The sequence below is a fragment of the Hemisphaericaspora subhashii genome (assembly GCF_019202705.1).
Source record: "Hemisphaericaspora subhashii strain CBS 10753 chromosome Unknown scaffold49, whole genome shotgun sequence".
NCBI classification, from domain to species: domain Eukaryota; kingdom Fungi; phylum Ascomycota; class Pichiomycetes; order Serinales; family Debaryomycetaceae; genus Hemisphaericaspora; species Hemisphaericaspora subhashii.
In genome coordinates, this window is record NW_026057299.1 from 48,251 (window position 1) to 65,178 (window position 16,928).

The window sequence follows — 16,928 nt, forward strand, 5'->3', positions numbered from 1 at the left end:
TACGTCGCGGTGTAAGAAACTATTGTTAAATTTTTTTTCTTTGTATTTTTTACTACGATCGTGGTACTACCCCTCGTACTACCCTCTAATGATTCCCTGACCAAGACAGGCAGAGCGAAGAAAAAATTAATGCCAAGACGCACTAATTTAATTTTCGTTCAATCGACATGGGGGGGGGTCTGTTCATTCCATCCCATCTAATACGTTTTTCTTCATTTTGCAATCCATTTGATCAGAATTTTTCAGTACCATAATGGATATCAAAGTATTCTTTAATAATAGATAATTAATGTTTTTTTTGTTTCGTGATTCTTTTAATTTTTATAGTAATTTTATAATTTATATTTTACAGTCATTTTAAGTTTAATTTATTGTTGCAAAATTTCCTTAAACAAAAAACATTCTAAAATTTTGCGGCAATTATAACAACAAATTTAGAATACCAATTTAATCCTAATTTCATTCTTGTACCTCTTTCAAAACGTTGAAAAAATTATTAAAACATGTTTCAGTTATTTTTATTCCTTCAATAAGAACATTCGAACATATGTCAACAAAGAAACGAGGCTCGGTAGTCTCCATAGCAAAATCAATCCTTTCTTTGACCAATAGTACGGCCAGTACTTCCACGACCGATTCAGTAAATACAGATCCTAGCATTATCCTTACCCATTATGGTGATGAATATAACAATTTCGTAATAAAGTCTGACTCACGATATTTTTCACTATCTGATAAATCTAGTGATCCGATATCTTCTGCACAATTCAAATTCCTTGAAAATCCATTCTATTATCTTGATGAAGGTTTAATGGATGTAAATGATGTTGAACTGAAGGATGCAAATAATAAGAGTTTATTGTATACTTGGGAAAACTTGAATTTTGTATTTCGAATCACTTTTTCATTTATTATTGTATCACTAATATTGATATCTACCCTGATTTTCATAATCCAAACAAATATGGTAATTGATGATCCAGTTCGCAATGGTCAAAAGATTGAAAAATTGACTAGATATAAATATGGGAAATTAAATGCACTAAAACCGTTAATTGACCCTGATACCCCCAAGGAGGCATATGAACAAGGAGAATGGAAATTAGTGTTTTCAGATGAATTCAATACTGAAGGAAGAACATTTCATGAAGGTGATGATCAATTCTTTACGGCGATGGATTTATATTATCTCGCCACGCAAGATTTGGAAGTCTATGATCCAACTATGGTTACTACAAGAAACGGATCACTACAGATAACATTCTTGCAAAAGAATTTTCCGCCAGGTAGTAATGATACAGGATATGTTTCCGGGATGATTCAATCTTGGAATAAACTATGTTTTAACAAACAAGTCAAAGTAGAAGTCTCCGCAAAACTCCCCTATGAACAAGTCATACATGGATTATGGCCAGCTGTATGGAGTTTAGGTAATTTAGCAAGACCGGGATATCTTGCTACAAGTGATGGGATTTGGCCATATACTTATAATGAATGTGATTTGGGTATAACACCCAATCAATCTTCACGCAATCAAGGAATGTCCTATTTGCCAGGACAACGATTGAGTAAATGTGTATGTCAAGGAGAAGATCATCCGAGTGTCGGGGTGGGGAGAGGTGCTCCTGAAATTGATATTATTGAAGGATTATATAAGGATGGAAAAATGTTGGGAGTTCAGACATTACAATTGGCTCCATTTGATGAATGGTGGAGACCAGATTATGATTATGTGTATATTAAGGATAAGAATTTGACGTATGTGAGAGAAGATATTGGAACTTTTTATCAAGAATCGGTTAGTTTGGCAACTGATATAAAGAGAGATCAATTTCAAAAGTTTAGTATGGAATATAAAAGTCTTGGGAATGATGATAGTTATATTGAATTTTCAATTGATGATATCCCTACATTTACAATTAAATCAAATGCATTACATCCAAATGAATATATTGGATGGAGACAGATTTCAAAAGAACCAATGTCATTAATTTTAAATATGGGATTATCAAGAGAATGGAATAATAATTTAGATTTAAATAAATTACAATTACCAGCAATATTTGAGATTGATTATATTAGAATATATCAACCTCAAGATTCAATAGAATTAACATGTGATCCACAAGATTATCCTACTCATGATTATATTGAATCTCATAGATTAGCATATGAAGATTCAAGAATTACAAGTTGGTCCTTGGCAGGGTTTCATAAACCAAAAAATTCACTTGAAAATGATTGCTTACATCATTAGTAAGTTACAACCAATCAGAAGCCTACAACATTACATTGCAACATTTCAGGCACTTTTGTATTATCAGGTAGAAAGAAGATTACTGACAAGAAAAATAACAACATTTTGTATTATTAATTTACCCGTTGTCCATTCTCTCTCTCTTTCTCACTCACTATGATCTCATAATTACAAATCACACTCTAAAAAATTTTCTTCTGTTCTCTTATTGTTTTATTTTTATTTTAAATACAAAAGCCATTCTCGTTCTCATTCTTCTTCTTCTTCTTCTTGATTATTAATTATACAATTCAGTTAGTAACACTTTTAAACAAAGAGAGCAATGTATCTACTGATTTACATTCTCTTTACATTTATACTCACAACCCTTGCATCCAAAACCCATGAATTCAATTGGGATATATCTTGGGTAGATTCAAATCCCGATGGATTACATCCACGGCGTATGATTGGGATAAATAATCAATGGCCATTACCTACTATTAGAGTATCTAAACATGACAGAGTCATAATTCACATAACCAACAATTTAGGAGACCGTAATACTTCCTTACATTTCCATGGATTATTTATGAAAGGATATGCAGCTCATGATGGACCTGAATTTGTCACACAATGTCCTATTCCTCCAGGAGCTACTTTTACTCATGATTTCAATGTTGGTGAACAAACTGGTACATTCTGGTATCATTCTCATACTGGATCACAATATGGAGATGGATTGAGAGGGATCTTTATTATTGAAGATGATTATGGAGTAGAATATGATGAAGAGGTTGTATTGTCGATTGGAGATCATTATCATTTAGAAAGTTTGGAAATTATGAAATCATTTAAATCAAGATTTAATCCAACTGGAGCAGAACCAATTCCTCAAAGTAGTTTATTTAATGAAACTAGAAATGTTACTTGGGAAGTTCAACCCGATAAGACTTATTTCTTGAGATTAGTTAATATGGGTTTATTTGTTTCACATTACGTATATATTGAAGATCATTCCTTTACAATTCTAGAGGTTGATGGGATCAAAGTTGAACCATATACTGTTGAATCATTATATATATCAGTAGCGCAGAGATATGTTGTTTTAGTTCATACTAAAGCAAAATCACAGGCTAAACCAAATTACAGATTTGTTAACATATTTGATCAAGAAATGTTAGATTTCATTCCAGTTGGTTTAGAATTAGTATCAACTAATTGGGTGGTCTATGATAAGTCAGAACCACTATTGAAACCATTGCCACCTTATGACTATGACAAAGCTGTAGATCGTTTAACTAAATTCAATGATTTCCATTTAAGACCAGTTGGAGATATTAAATTATTACCAGAACCTGATATTACTATCCAAGTGAATTTCTCAATGGAAGTACTTGGTGATGGAGTTACTTATGCCCTCTTTAATGGAAAGACATATACTCCACCAAAAGTGCCCACACTTTATAGTGTTTTATCTTCAGGTGAACAAGCAACTAATCAATTAGTATATGGTACAAATACCAATTCATTTATAATTCAAGGCAATGAAGTTGTTGACATTGTTTTAAATAATCATGATCCTGGAAAGCATCCTTTCCATTTACATGGACATGCATTCCAAGTAATTTCAAGATTTAATACTGATGATGAAGAAAATCCAATTAGTTTTGATCCCAATAATAAAACCATGACTAATTATCCTAAATATCCTTTGATTAGAGATACTGCTCAAGTTGAACCTAATGGATTTATTGTACTTAGATTTCAATCGAATAATCCTGGTGTTTGGTTTTTCCATTGTCATTTAGATTGGCATTTAGAACAAGGATTAGCGATATTGTTGATTGAAGATCCGATGGAATTACAGAAATCACAATCAAAGATCCCCCAGAATCATATTGATGTATGTAATGCTGCGGGAGTTCCATATAAAGGAAATGCAGCTGGTAATGCTGAAGATTTCTTGGATTTAACAGGAGAAAACTTGCAATTTAAAGATTTACCTTTAGGGTTTACATTAAAAGGTTATATCGCTTTTAGTGTTTGTACATTATTTGCAATTTATGGGTTATTTTCAATTTATAAATATGGTATGGAAGATGTTAGTAAAGATAATTCAATTGTGGTTATTGAAAGATTATACCGTATTCTTGAGGAGTATGATAATAATTAATTATAAATATGGTTTATAGGTTAGGATTTATAAAAATATAATAAAAAAATTATCGCTTGTATATTACAATCTCGCTTCCAAATTCCTTTGGAAAGTGAAAAATCTGGGGTGGAGGGACAATCAAGGGGAATCGATATCCGCGCTTAAAACAGGCGCTAAGATTTTTTTTCGTAATTTGACTCGGTGTGCAACAATCTCGGACTATAAAATATTTGACAGATTCCCGCTTTCTTTTTTCTCATTTTCATTTCAATAGCTTTCTTTCAGACAGTATAAATTCAACAGGAGAATATGACTAAATACGTAGTTGTAGGGTATGCTACTTCATCTTTAATAAGTGTCACTCAGGTGAAGTTTATACTAACTCATTCTTTTTTTTAAAGTGCAGGTATCATTGGTTTATATACCACCTTCAGTTTGATTGAAAAAGGAGTCAATCCAAAAGAAATCACAATTATCGCCCAACATTTACCTGGGGATGAATCTATAAACTATACTTCTCCATACGCAGGTGGTAACTTTTCATGTATCACCGGTGATGACCCAGAAACTTTAGAATATGACAGATATACCTATGTTAATGTCGGACGTGTTCAAAGGGCCGTTGGTGGGGAAACTAAAGGATTAGATAGATATCCTTCTATTGAAATGTGGGATAAGAAACCTTCTCAAAAGAAGATCGACTCTTTGGCTAGTTATTTAGAGGATTATGAAGTTATCCCAACTAAAGATTTACCTAATGGAGTTGAATTTGGGATTAAATTCTTATCTTGGAATTTCAATTGTCCAAAATTCTTATTTAATTTCCAACAATATTTAGAAAGACAAGGTGTTACATTCATTAGAAGAGAATTAACCCACATTGTCCAAGCTTACATTTCTGGCTCAACCAAAAACGTTATCAATTGTAGTGGTATTGGCGCTAGATCTCTTGGCGGTGTTGAAGATAAGAATGTATACCCCGCAAGAGGACAAGTTGTCGTTATCAAAGCTCCTCATATTATGGAAAATAAAATGAGATGGGGTGATGATTATGCCACTTATATTATCAAAAGACCATATTCTCATGATCAATTGATCTTGGGTGGATTTTTCCAAAAGGATAATTGGACCGGTGATACTTTTAAATCAGAATCTGAAGATATTCTTAAAAGAACTACTGAATTATTACCTAAGATTTTAACTGAAAATCCTCATGGTTCAAAGATTTCTGATTTGGAAATTATTAGAGTTGCTGCTGGTTTGAGACCAAGTAGACATGGTGGGGCTAGAATTGAGAAGGAAAGATTCGATGAAGGGAAAGTCTTGATTCATAATTATGGTGCAAGTGGATATGGATATCAAGCAGGGTTTGGTATGGCTCATAGAGCTGCAAAGTTAGCAGTTGAAGGAAGTAAATTGTAGATAAGAGAGAGTATCCGGATATGTATAGATCTCTCTATTAGAAACATCCAGTTTTTTATGACATAGTTTTTCAATTACTTTTTTTAATAGATAGAAACTTTATGATATACATAATTTCTATAAGATGATGTATCTCTATTGTAGGCTAGCTGCAAGAGCCAAACTTAAGTATCTAGTATTTGCTCATATGGTAGCCCTCTGTTTCACTCTTAGTAACTGGAATTTTGTCTCCCATCAAAAAAAAGAATGTGGCAAGAGCTTAACCAATTTCTTTATCTGGAGAACAACTTCAACTTCATAGATATATATATAACTAGAATATACATCAACGGAAATAGAATCTATCTGTCATGTCACAGTTATTTGAATGGGCATTTGGGAAGAAGCTTACCCCACAAGAAAGACTTCGAAAGAATCAACGAGCATTAGAAAAGACTCAACGAGAATTATCAAGAGAAGTTACCAAATTACAACAACAAGAAAAGAAATTGATATCCGAGATTAAGAAATCAGCAAAACTGGGACAAATATCAAGTGCAAAGATTCAAGCTAAGGATTTAATTAGGACAAAATCATATATATCAAAATTCAATTCTATGAAGGCTCAATTACAAGCTATTTCATTAAGAATTCAAAGTGTTAGATCTAATCAACAAATGGCAATGTCAATGAGGGATGCCACGAGGTTATTGGGTGGTATGAATAGATCAATGAATTTGCCACAATTATCTAGAATTGCCCAAGAATTTGCTAAGGAGAATGATTTAATGGATCAAAAACAAGAATTTATGGATGATGCTATTGATGATGCCATGGCGATGGATGAAGATGAATTAGGTGAAGAAGAACAAATAGATGAGATTTTGAGTAAGGTGTTGGATGAAATTGGAGTTGACTTGAATACTACTTTGAAAGACACTCCAAGTACTATAAATGTTGGAGCTGAAACAGAGGCAAATGGAAAAGTTGCCGAAGCTATTGGTGCCGGAGTTGGCGGTGGTGGTCATGCGGATGAAGATGATTTACAAGCACGTTTGGATAGTTTAAAGAAATCCTAGGTATTATTTAATCTATAAATTTATTACCGTATAAATATAAACTTGTCTAATTAATGTATCCCTTCTCAACGAGATAGTCAACGATTTGTTGAGCGGCATCTTCAATAGAAACACCAGCGTGGTTCTTTAAGTGAATTTCTGGCTTATCTGGAGCTTCATATGGGGCACTGATACCAGTGAACTCCTTGATGAGACCTTCTCTTGCCTTTTTATATAAACCCTTTGGATCTCTTTGTTCAGCAACTTCGATTGGAACATCGACATAAACTTCAACAAAAGGTAAGTTTTCCTTTTCATGGAGTTCTCTAGCAAACTGTCTATCGGCTTTATAAGGACTAATAAATGAAGTTAAAGTGACACAACAAGAATCACTAAATAATTTTGCAACTTCAGAAATTCTTCTAATATTTTCATTTCTATCAGCTTCACTAAAACCTAAATCTTTATTTAAACCAAATCTGATATTATCTCCATCTAATCTATATGAATTTAAGCCTCTTGCCAAAAGAGTTTGTTCTAAAGCACAAGCGATAGTAGACTTCCCACTGGCTGATAAACCAGTTAACCAAACAGTAACACCCTTTTGTTTTCTTAAGGTAGCACGCTCTTCATGGGTTAAGTTTGCATGCCAGGTGATATTAGTAGCTTTAGTCATGATTGTTTATTTATAATTAAAAGATGCCACAGTTTTCTAGAAGACACATATAATGGAAAAAGAGAAAGATCTGGAGAAAGAATAGAAATATTATCAACAAATGGGATCTTGATTGGAAAATTGTTGAAAAATTGCAAAATTGCAATCTTGGGTCATTGCACGTGACTTTATCTAACGATCACGTGAAGACGACATTCCAAAATTTAATGTCGTTTTGAAACAGTGATTCTACGACATTTAATTCTTCAAACAGTTTTCTTCAACATGTAAAAAAATTTTCCATTGAGAAAGATGCAGTACTTGTAACGACGAAGCATCAATCAAATAATGTACTACGAATTGCTTGCTATTGCCCGTATAACGGATCCAGCTAATGTTTCCAAAGAAGCTACCAGAATTGCATCTACTGTTGGTAGGTTGATTCTTAACAATAGAGGTGTTATAAGAGAAATAACTAGTATTGGTGCAAAACCGTTACCACGTATTATGAAAAAAGAACAAGAAAGACATTTCCAAGGATATCATTTCCTTATTGGATTTGACAGTTCAGGTGGTGTTCAATCACAATTATTAAGAACATTAAGAAATGATCCAAGAGTGTTGAGAGCAATTATTAAGAAGCATGATATTACTTCGGCTATGAATCCAGGTAATTCTGTTCACCAAGCATTAAATTCTATTCCAAAGTAGTTGGCTTTTGTTGTTGTGGATTGGATGGAACGATGATGATGAGAACGGGATAATATTTGATTTTGTAATGATCTTGAATATTTTAACATATAGATGGCGTATTTTTAAAGGTAATAATTACTTGTACATATATTTAATAAAACGGAACAATATTTTTTTTATTTGAAAGGATTGAATGGAATTTGGAGATGTTCTCCATTTGTCAGAACGAAAGACCTATTATATGTACGTGTAAAGAAAATACATATAGATTATTGAATATCTCGTTTCATATTCCAGATATATGTATAGATTTATATAAAAAATATAAACCTTTTCTTAGATGTCATTTCACCCCATTTAATGAATATATATCATGTTTTTTGTAAAGTTGATTATCGATTATCTTATTTGTTTGTTTATTATAGTTTACTTTATCATTCTAAAGAGAATATAGATTTTTCTATAGATTAAGTGAACAAGATCCTTCTCTAATATTGAATACCATTTGTCTAATGTTCAATTTTATTATTTTTCTCCACAATCATTTTTAATTTTCTCCATTTCATAATAAAATTGTTTTTGAGATCTAATAATTATAGGTTTTTTTATTTTTACAAATTCGTCTTTATTTTCTGAATTATACATAATATAATAATCATTTTCTTTTATAAAATAAGCATTTTTAAATATATAATTGTATTCATACTTATTATAATCTTCTATTTTATTTATTTTAATTTTTACGACATTTTTTGTTTTATTATTTGTTCTTTGATAAACTAATTCTACTATAGAATTATCATTAGGATCAAAAGTGTCATCAACGAATTTTAAATCTTTGCATTTTATTTTTTTGTTTATAATTCTGTTTTTGCATCTATAATAATATTTATTATCTATTTCGACTATGTATATATTACTATAATCCCCAGTATAATAAAAAATGTGATCTATAATATCTTTTGTTTCATCAATTTTAATTATTTTTATATCTTCATTTTTTATTTTTAAATCCTTTTTTGTCGTAAATAGTCTTATTTGATATAATCTGGTTACGGTTGATTCCATGGTGGCTAAAGTTAATTGTAAACTTGAGATTGTGTTTTGTTGTTATTTGTATATTTGTGTAATATAAAATTGATTAATATAAAAAGAAACATATAAAACTTATAAATTATAAAAACTGAGATTTGGACGTATAAATATTGTGTCCAATATTGACTCGTCAACTCTAACACCAATGTCACGTGATATTATATAATTCTAATATTCACAACATTATTAAATTTTGCATTTTTCATGATTGTCTGTATTCATATGTATACATATTAAATCACTATAAAACGATTCCAATTCTTTTATATCATTAATTATAGCGTGCTTTTCAAAACTATCATACAGTTCTTGAACTCTTATAATATTATTTTTATTAATTATAACAATAAGTTCATCGTTAAAATTATATAATAAAATATTTTTTATATCTTCTTCTGTTTTATATATAAATTTATATTCATAAGGATGACAATGAGTATATCCTAAATTAAAATTAATTTTTTCATGTATAAAAATTACTACCATTGTATATCTTTAGCTGCTGGACAAATGTTTGAACTTGTAATAAAAGTATATCTTAATAAGTTTATATATTTTATATAGTAAAGGATTATTTACACGATATGTAGGCGTGTACTATGAAACAAGAAAATCTGATGGAAATCAAGAAAGAGATGTAACCCGGAAAGATTTGGTTAAGCTTTTTTTTCTAATCACATATTGCTGCATTGCAATGTGTGTTTTGTAAGAATTTAATTGCAATTTCCCATTTCTTAAATATAGGGATGTAGAAACTTCTATTAATTAGTTGCAAATTGACGCAAAATTCTCTTGAGAAACCCAAACCCCCAAACGATTGAACTTTCATTTAAGCTTTTTTTAAGGTTCTTGTTAATTGGTGGTGTCAACTAGTAGCCACTTCCTAATTGGGAAATCAAAACAAATCTCGAAAAAAAAAATTGGTTTTGTAAAAAATTTACCATTGATTGATTGTTTCTTTAATTTCATAAAACCTTACTACAATCCCTTAGCTAACTGCTACTATACCTACTACCCACTACTATTACCTGTACTGCTAGTACTAACTACTATTAACCAATACCAAACATTCAACCAAATAAGCAAAGCGGTAACATTTTGTTTTAAACCAAAATTCAAAACAAATCGTCAAATTTTTGTTCTCTGGTAATTGTTTTATATCAAATTGAAAAAGAAGCCTAACTTTATTATTGACAGCTACATTTGTTTAATCTATTTATAGAAGAAGAAGCTGCTTTGGTTATTTTAGTCATCACACGTTAACAAGAAAGAAAGACGAAGAAAGAACAAAAGTGGCACAGGAATAAATCGGGAATTGTTGCATTGTTGTATCAAAGTGGAAAACATCGTTCGATTTTATTTGAGGAATATTCATCAAGCTGCATAACTTAAAAATTGCATTCCTTTCAAGAAATATTTCAGAAGTGAATTTTGATCATCTAAGAATAATTTACCGGGTACCTTACTATTACGTTTTGCATCAAACTTTCAACTTAACTGACGATTTGCGTTTTGGTGATAATTTTTGCTTTTTTTTTAATTGGGCTTTGGTTTTTTTTAATTTTTGTTTACAATGCAAGAAGAAAGGAACAAAGAGAACGAAATACATTTAATTACTCAACTTGATAGTAACAACTTATCCTTATACTCCTCAAAGAAACCACTAAGACCATTACAACTTAATAATACCATTTCTGGGGTAAAATCACCGAAACTTCCGAGTACTAAAATGCCAACCCTTCATACACCACGAAGTCGACAGCACAGTGGCGCTTTCTTACAGACAGATAATTCTTTACTTGGAGAATCTAAAGCTTTCGAACGACAATTTGCTGATTCACTATTGAAGCATAATGATTTAAGGCTTGAAAATCAACGATTGGATAATGAATTATATGAAAGAAGATCTCAAATTGAAGTACAACATAAGAGAATACTGTATTATGAACAATGTCTAAAGGATAAAGAATATGAAAGTCTAAAGAATCAAGATTTGCTCCAGAAACAGATATCTATGTATAAAGAGACAATAGATGATTTACAACGAAAGATTATCACCCTATCAGATGAATTAGCAATTAATAGAACAAAGTTAGAACAAAGTAGAAATGAAATACAGCAGTCCATAGATACAAATGATAAACAAGATATTACCCAGAAATATGAAAAATTAATGCATGAATATAAAGTTTTAGAAAGTAATTTCGAATTGGAAATAAATGCAAAACTGGTTTTAATGGATCAAATAGAATATCTTTCTCATGAAAATGAAGATCTTATAAAACGAATCGGACTGCTGTCCTTGGATGATTTATCATTTCAGAGAACTAATTCTAATGAATTCATGTCTGAATTACATCATGAAACTAATCATACTATGAATAATCTAAGTGACGAATCTCAAGAACTAATAGATCCCAACTTTGTTTGCTTTGACCATTCATCTCCAATAAAGAATGAAGCGAATGTTTCACTGGAATCCTTACATGTTGCTGATAGTTTTCAATTTCCTCCATCCGATAGCTCCCTTGGGATAATAGATCAATACACAACCCCAGATCAACCACATTCTCATCGATTTCCACCTTCACCTGATCCCAAACTGAAGAATGAAAAGAGAAGTTCATTACCTCTTCAACAAATGCTGTATATTTGTGAAGGTGAAGAATTTGTATTATCTCCATTCAAACTAACGACACCATTATCGGAGAATGGTGGGAAGGAACCTCGTGGAAAACATACACATACAAGATATAACAGTCACGATATACTACCCATAATGGTTGAATTTGAACCACCGACAAAGAGGAGCACGTCTATGCCAGACAAAAGACATTCTCCTCTAACGATGTTCAATAATGTAATAAAGGACTCCAGCGATGATGGGAAGGAAGATCATCGGAATGATGCTTTATTGGCATTAAATGGGTTTGGTGGGGAGCTTAATCCCAATAGTGTTTCATCGTCTAAGCGTTCGAGTTATATTGATGATGATAAGACAAGACAAGAAATTACAAAACTCAAATTTGAATTGCAATCATTGAAATTACATAATGAAAAGCTATTATCATATATTGGATTTGAGTTACAGAAACAAAAGAAGAATATTAAACGATTATCCAAGAAGCAATCGCAACAATCCTTGCTGCTTGCTGTCCAACAACAACATCAAAAACACCAGACTTTCCCTAGAACTATGGAGTATTCAGATGCAAAATTGATAGAATCATCCCGAGATGAACTCATAAAGAAAAAGAGAGTGTTAAGATCGGTTTCCATAAATGCCATCTTAACCAAGGATTATAATAGATTGGGATCTGATCCTGATGCAACTCCAAGAGATTCAATTTCCGACTTTAGTAAGTTAGGATTGCATGCACAAAGAAGTGTTTATAGTAGTCCAGGATATTTGAATATCGGTAGTGATTATGATGATATTGATGATATTGACGATGAAGACGCCTATGATGCTGATTGTGGACTTGGGATATATAAGTCTGAGATTCATGTACCCAAGAATCTCAAGAAGTTTGCTTCTGAAGTTTTCTCGAAACGTGGTTTATATTCCTTAAGCGAAGATGAACAAGACGATGACGATGAAGATGACGAAGAAGAAGAGGCTAAAGAAGCTAGTTGGCCAGAAGAATTTTCTACGACTGAAAATTATTCATCTTCTTCAGAAGAAGAAATTGGGATGTTGAAACAAATTCAATATTTGGTTATGGGAAATACTAATAAAAAGTCCAAAGGTAAACACAAGAGAAAAGAGGACCAACATTTGGTGGATGATGGTTTGAAATTTAAATTCTTGACAATTGCCTTGGGTATTATCATTATTGGATTGAAATTAACTCCAGGTAATCATGACGGTTATCCGTCAATTACATAAGGAGGAGGATGTTGCTATTGGCAAATAACCGAAGATCCGGAAGATCTTTTTTTTAATATTATTAACGTTTATTCTCTGCTGTATTAATTAATTAGATTAAAAAATATATTCCAAAGTACTAGTAACAATAATAAATTAATTAATTTTATATGTACATTATACTTATCCGAGATATTTGCATTTGGGCGGCTGCTTAAATCGGATAAATAGATATCCAAGAATGTTTGCGTGCTATTTTGGCAATTAACGAGTTTTTCTGGGTACAAATTTATTGCCTTTGGTCTATTGTGTTTTGGGATGAGTGGCTAACATACTTCAATTGAGGCTGGGTTACGTTTTGATACTCGATGGAAAAACGTATTTGTAGCATCCCTGGTTTCCAACCAATGGTTGTGAATCCGGTTTTTAGATCTTGCGTATTGTAAATAAAAGATTGAAAGTTAATAACATCACGTAGTAACAATTTCACGAACAGTACAGCTCTACAGTATAAACTTACATATGTAAGATCTAGAGGCACACGCTAAAAAAAGCTTTGGCTTTTAGGTTAAAAAATATTCGCTTAAAAAATAAAGTGGTTCCACTTTTTTTTCATTTTTTTTCTATTGCAAAAGGAACGAACCCTTCAATCTTCTTATGACACATTGTATGATAATGTAACCGGTTAATTATTACATACACATTTTTCTTCGTGTTAAATATCTATATATAATCCTTCAATAGTCCTGTCTATTTTTTTTGCTTCAGACTATTGTTTTCCTTTCACTAATTAACTAAAAATTCCTGGCTTTTGTGTTATAAGTTATCTGTCTTCTGATAGGCTAAATTCAATAGTTTCTCCATACTTCGCATATTATACCCTATTATTATAATTATCACATACATATATAAGCAAAACGGAATTCCTAATAACATGGCTCTTCGAAATTATTTATATGCAAAACATCAGAACGATTCTGAAATCACAACCAGGATAAATAAAGCTGAGGATTCAGTAAGCACCAACGGCTCAATCAATATGACAAATGCAATGAATGGAATGAATAGAGACTCCCTGGCCCGACAAATACCAAGATATATTAATAGAGCAAATAGATTAAAGGTACATAGACCTACGAATGTGGTTGATACATTAACTAAGAATGTTGGGGATATTGATTTACATCCAAATGAAAGTAGTATTGCGGACCACCATGGGAATAAAGAAGAAGAAGAACATTGTAAAAAAGAGTGTGAGAATTGTCAATGTAAAAATGAGACCAATGCTGATGTTACAGCACCCGAAGTTTCTACCAATGATGCTCCTTTGATAGAAGTAGAAATTGGAGGGGATAATGAAATTAATTTTACGAATAAGGTTTAAGAATTTATTAATTTTGGTTTTATGCTATTTATGATTTATTTTTTTTTTTAATTTTAGTTTTTGGTTGGGCCATTTATCATGTTACATCAAAACTGGATTGATAGAGAAAGAAACGGGATTTCGGTCTCTTGAAAAAGTATTGATGATTGGTAAGATAATAATGTATAATACAGAATTGATTTTTGGTTCATTTTCTTTTCAATTTCAATTTCCTTAGGGTATAGGTTTTTAATATAATCACACAGATTGATATGAAACGAACTTCTAAATGGCTGTTCCATTTAGTATTATAGCTTCATTTACGGCTAGCACATATGCGTATGTAAAAAACGTAAACCTTGGTTGCAGAACCTTGCTATCGAAAAAGAGATTCTATCGTAGACTCCTCGACAATAGGGGTTTGTAACTTTTTATTTGAACTCTATATCAGAATTATGTGTAACGTATTCTAAACTATCAATTGCCACCATAAAATTCAACAGGAACAAAGCGAGGATATCTGCGTCCTCGATCAAATACTAAAACCTGCCTGGAAACAATCAATTCCTTTAATGCGTGAAACCTCGTTTCTACAGAGCCGAAAAGACCTGGATGCATACTTTCCAAAATTTTCTTCGAAACCTCTTCAATGCTATCTGCTGGTCCACAGAGCCTCTTCCAAGCATCCCATCCACCTTGGTAAGTCGTATGTTCTTCCATTGACGAGAAACTTATTATTTTCAAATGATACAGATGTTTGAATGGAAGCTCCTCAAGCTCCTTGAACTGTTCTAATGAGGCAAGAGAAGGAGGGAAGTAAATTTCTTGTAAAGACTCACATTTCAACATTTCCGTAAACTTGCGCCACTTATCCCATGTTCGCAAGTCAAGTTCCACAGCTCGGAGTGATTTCAATTCAGATGCCAAAGCGCATATTCTATCTGAAAATGCTTCCTGGTTACACAAGATTTTTAATCTTGAAAGTTTCAGGAGATCAAACCATTTCAAAATATCACGTACTGGGGTGGCTCCATTTGCTATCAAATATAATTCGTCTACTACAATCGGTTCATCAACATTAAATGAGGGCGGGTTAGCTAGTTTGATGCTCTTCAATCTTTTCATGTTTGACATAGCTCTTTCCGTTATAACCCTCCCGAAGAATGGTTCCGCAGTTATAAGTCGTACTCCCTCTGGGATATCTCGAGGGTTCGTCTTTTTGAAACTATATGTATACAAGTAATAATCGGAAGCAGTCGTTTTCTGATGGTTGAATAGCCACGATTTGGTGTCATCGTGCACAACATCCCTAAACCTAATGCTACAACTTGTGGCATTTTTAACAATAGAGTCCAACGTCATGTGGTTCACAATATTATCATTTGCAAAAAGTATGCTCTTAACTAACTCGGGTTTGTAGTGAGTGCTTGATAGTAATCGAAAAAACGTATCCAAGTCTATTATCGTTTGCTTGATATAAAATGGTAAATATAACTTCTTTGGAATATTTATCACGATGTCTTCGCTATTATCGTAGACATAAATTGACCTAAATAATTTCTCCTTACAGACCTCATCAAAGAATCGATGAGTTAAAGCTAAGTGAATTGTATCCATTTGATTCAAATATTCTAAAATCAATGATAATATTTCATCTGGAAGCGTAAATATTCCGCTGGTCATATCATTTTTGGGTTTTAGGTAGTTTTGTATGTCATTCATTTGAATACGTAGCTGTTTAACTTCTTCCAATAGAAGATCTATTGAAGATCCTTCCTTTGGTACATTACTGAGCACTAACTGCATTTCCGAATTCGGAATATTTATAACAACGCCACCAGGAACATCTTTCCTACTTTGAGGTGCTTCCGCCATAGTGAATGGATATAGGTTCTTATAACGAATTGCTTATTGTTCTAGCGGTTTGAGAGGGTGATCAATTGAGAAACGACCCCTGAATCCCCCACCCCCCAGATTTATTTTTCTCACCACTAAATGGGTCGTCCATCTAATAAACCGCAGTACAGCTAGGACTCAAAATTCCCATACACGCTGGAAGAAGATAATGACTCGGCTTCAATATCGGGAAAGTGAATCCCCTGAAAGCTATTCAGATAACCCACTACAAGAACAGAACGAATGATCTTATGTCCACACCTGAGGCAAATATCATTGCACCAAGAAGCAAAAAGTGGTTGTTTGCGCTACCAAATTTGGATATGCGTTGTTGTAAGAATAAGGAGTGTTTCTACTAGAATTACGATTGTTTGACAGTGGAAGCGCTAAAACGTCTGATACGAGATCGTCCAAGCGAATGTATATTCGGATATCCTAATGAACCAAAGTTCAGTCTTCTATGTAAATAGATAGTTGGAATCTATGAAGGTAGATTCTTCGTTGT

The 16,928-nt window shown here is 32.2% G+C and overlaps 8 protein-coding genes across 8 annotated transcripts; 6 read left to right on the forward strand and 2 right to left on the reverse strand. All coding sequences in view use genetic code 12, as the record gives it.

The window, feature by feature from the left end:
• Positions 1-547: 547 nt before the first annotated feature.
• KRE62 (Kre62p) lies at positions 548-2,257 on the forward strand (the record flags this gene model as incomplete). The annotated part of the gene is made up of 1 exon (XM_049406771.1): positions 548-2,257. One exon carries the CDS (start codon positions 548-550, stop codon positions 2,255-2,257), a length of 1,710 nt encoding a protein of 569 aa, XP_049263740.1.
• A 322-nt stretch (positions 2,258-2,579) lies between these two features.
• J8A68_002968 (uncharacterized protein) lies at positions 2,580-5,816 on the forward strand (the record flags this gene model as incomplete). The annotated part of the gene is made up of 2 exons (XM_049406772.1): positions 2,580-4,396; positions 4,796-5,816. 2 exons carry the CDS (start codon positions 2,580-2,582, stop codon positions 5,814-5,816), a joined length of 2,838 nt encoding a protein of 945 aa, XP_049263741.1.
• Positions 5,817-6,166: 350 nt separating this feature from the next.
• On the forward strand, positions 6,167-6,874 carry VPS2 (ESCRT-III subunit protein; the record flags this gene model as incomplete). Its single annotated transcript, XM_049406773.1, has 1 exon — positions 6,167-6,874. The coding sequence occupies one exon, from the start codon at positions 6,167-6,169 to the stop codon at positions 6,872-6,874; it is 708 nt and encodes a 235-aa protein (XP_049263742.1).
• A 46-nt stretch (positions 6,875-6,920) lies between these two features.
• MET14 (adenylyl-sulfate kinase) lies at positions 6,921-7,529 on the reverse strand (the record flags this gene model as incomplete). Its single annotated transcript, XM_049406774.1, has 1 exon — positions 6,921-7,529. One exon carries the CDS (start codon positions 7,527-7,529, stop codon positions 6,921-6,923), a length of 609 nt encoding a protein of 202 aa, XP_049263743.1.
• A 327-nt stretch (positions 7,530-7,856) lies between these two features.
• On the forward strand, positions 7,857-8,219 carry MRP17 (mitochondrial 37S ribosomal protein bS6m; the record flags this gene model as incomplete). The annotated part of the gene is made up of 1 exon (XM_049406775.1): positions 7,857-8,219. One exon carries the CDS (start codon positions 7,857-7,859, stop codon positions 8,217-8,219), a length of 363 nt encoding a protein of 120 aa, XP_049263744.1.
• Positions 8,220-10,869: 2,650 nt separating this feature from the next.
• On the forward strand, positions 10,870-13,185 carry J8A68_002972 (uncharacterized protein; the record flags this gene model as incomplete). The annotated part of the gene is made up of 1 exon (XM_049406776.1): positions 10,870-13,185. One exon carries the CDS (start codon positions 10,870-10,872, stop codon positions 13,183-13,185), a length of 2,316 nt encoding a protein of 771 aa, XP_049263745.1.
• Positions 13,186-14,098: 913 nt separating this feature from the next.
• J8A68_002973 (uncharacterized protein) lies at positions 14,099-14,548 on the forward strand (the record flags this gene model as incomplete). Its single annotated transcript, XM_049406777.1, has 1 exon — positions 14,099-14,548. The coding sequence occupies one exon, from the start codon at positions 14,099-14,101 to the stop codon at positions 14,546-14,548; it is 450 nt and encodes a 149-aa protein (XP_049263746.1).
• A 456-nt stretch (positions 14,549-15,004) lies between these two features.
• Positions 15,005-16,402, reverse strand: J8A68_002974 (F-box protein; the record flags this gene model as incomplete). The annotated part of the gene is made up of 1 exon (XM_049406778.1): positions 15,005-16,402. The coding sequence occupies one exon, from the start codon at positions 16,400-16,402 to the stop codon at positions 15,005-15,007; it is 1,398 nt and encodes a 465-aa protein (XP_049263747.1).
• Positions 16,403-16,928: the final 526 nt, after the last annotated feature.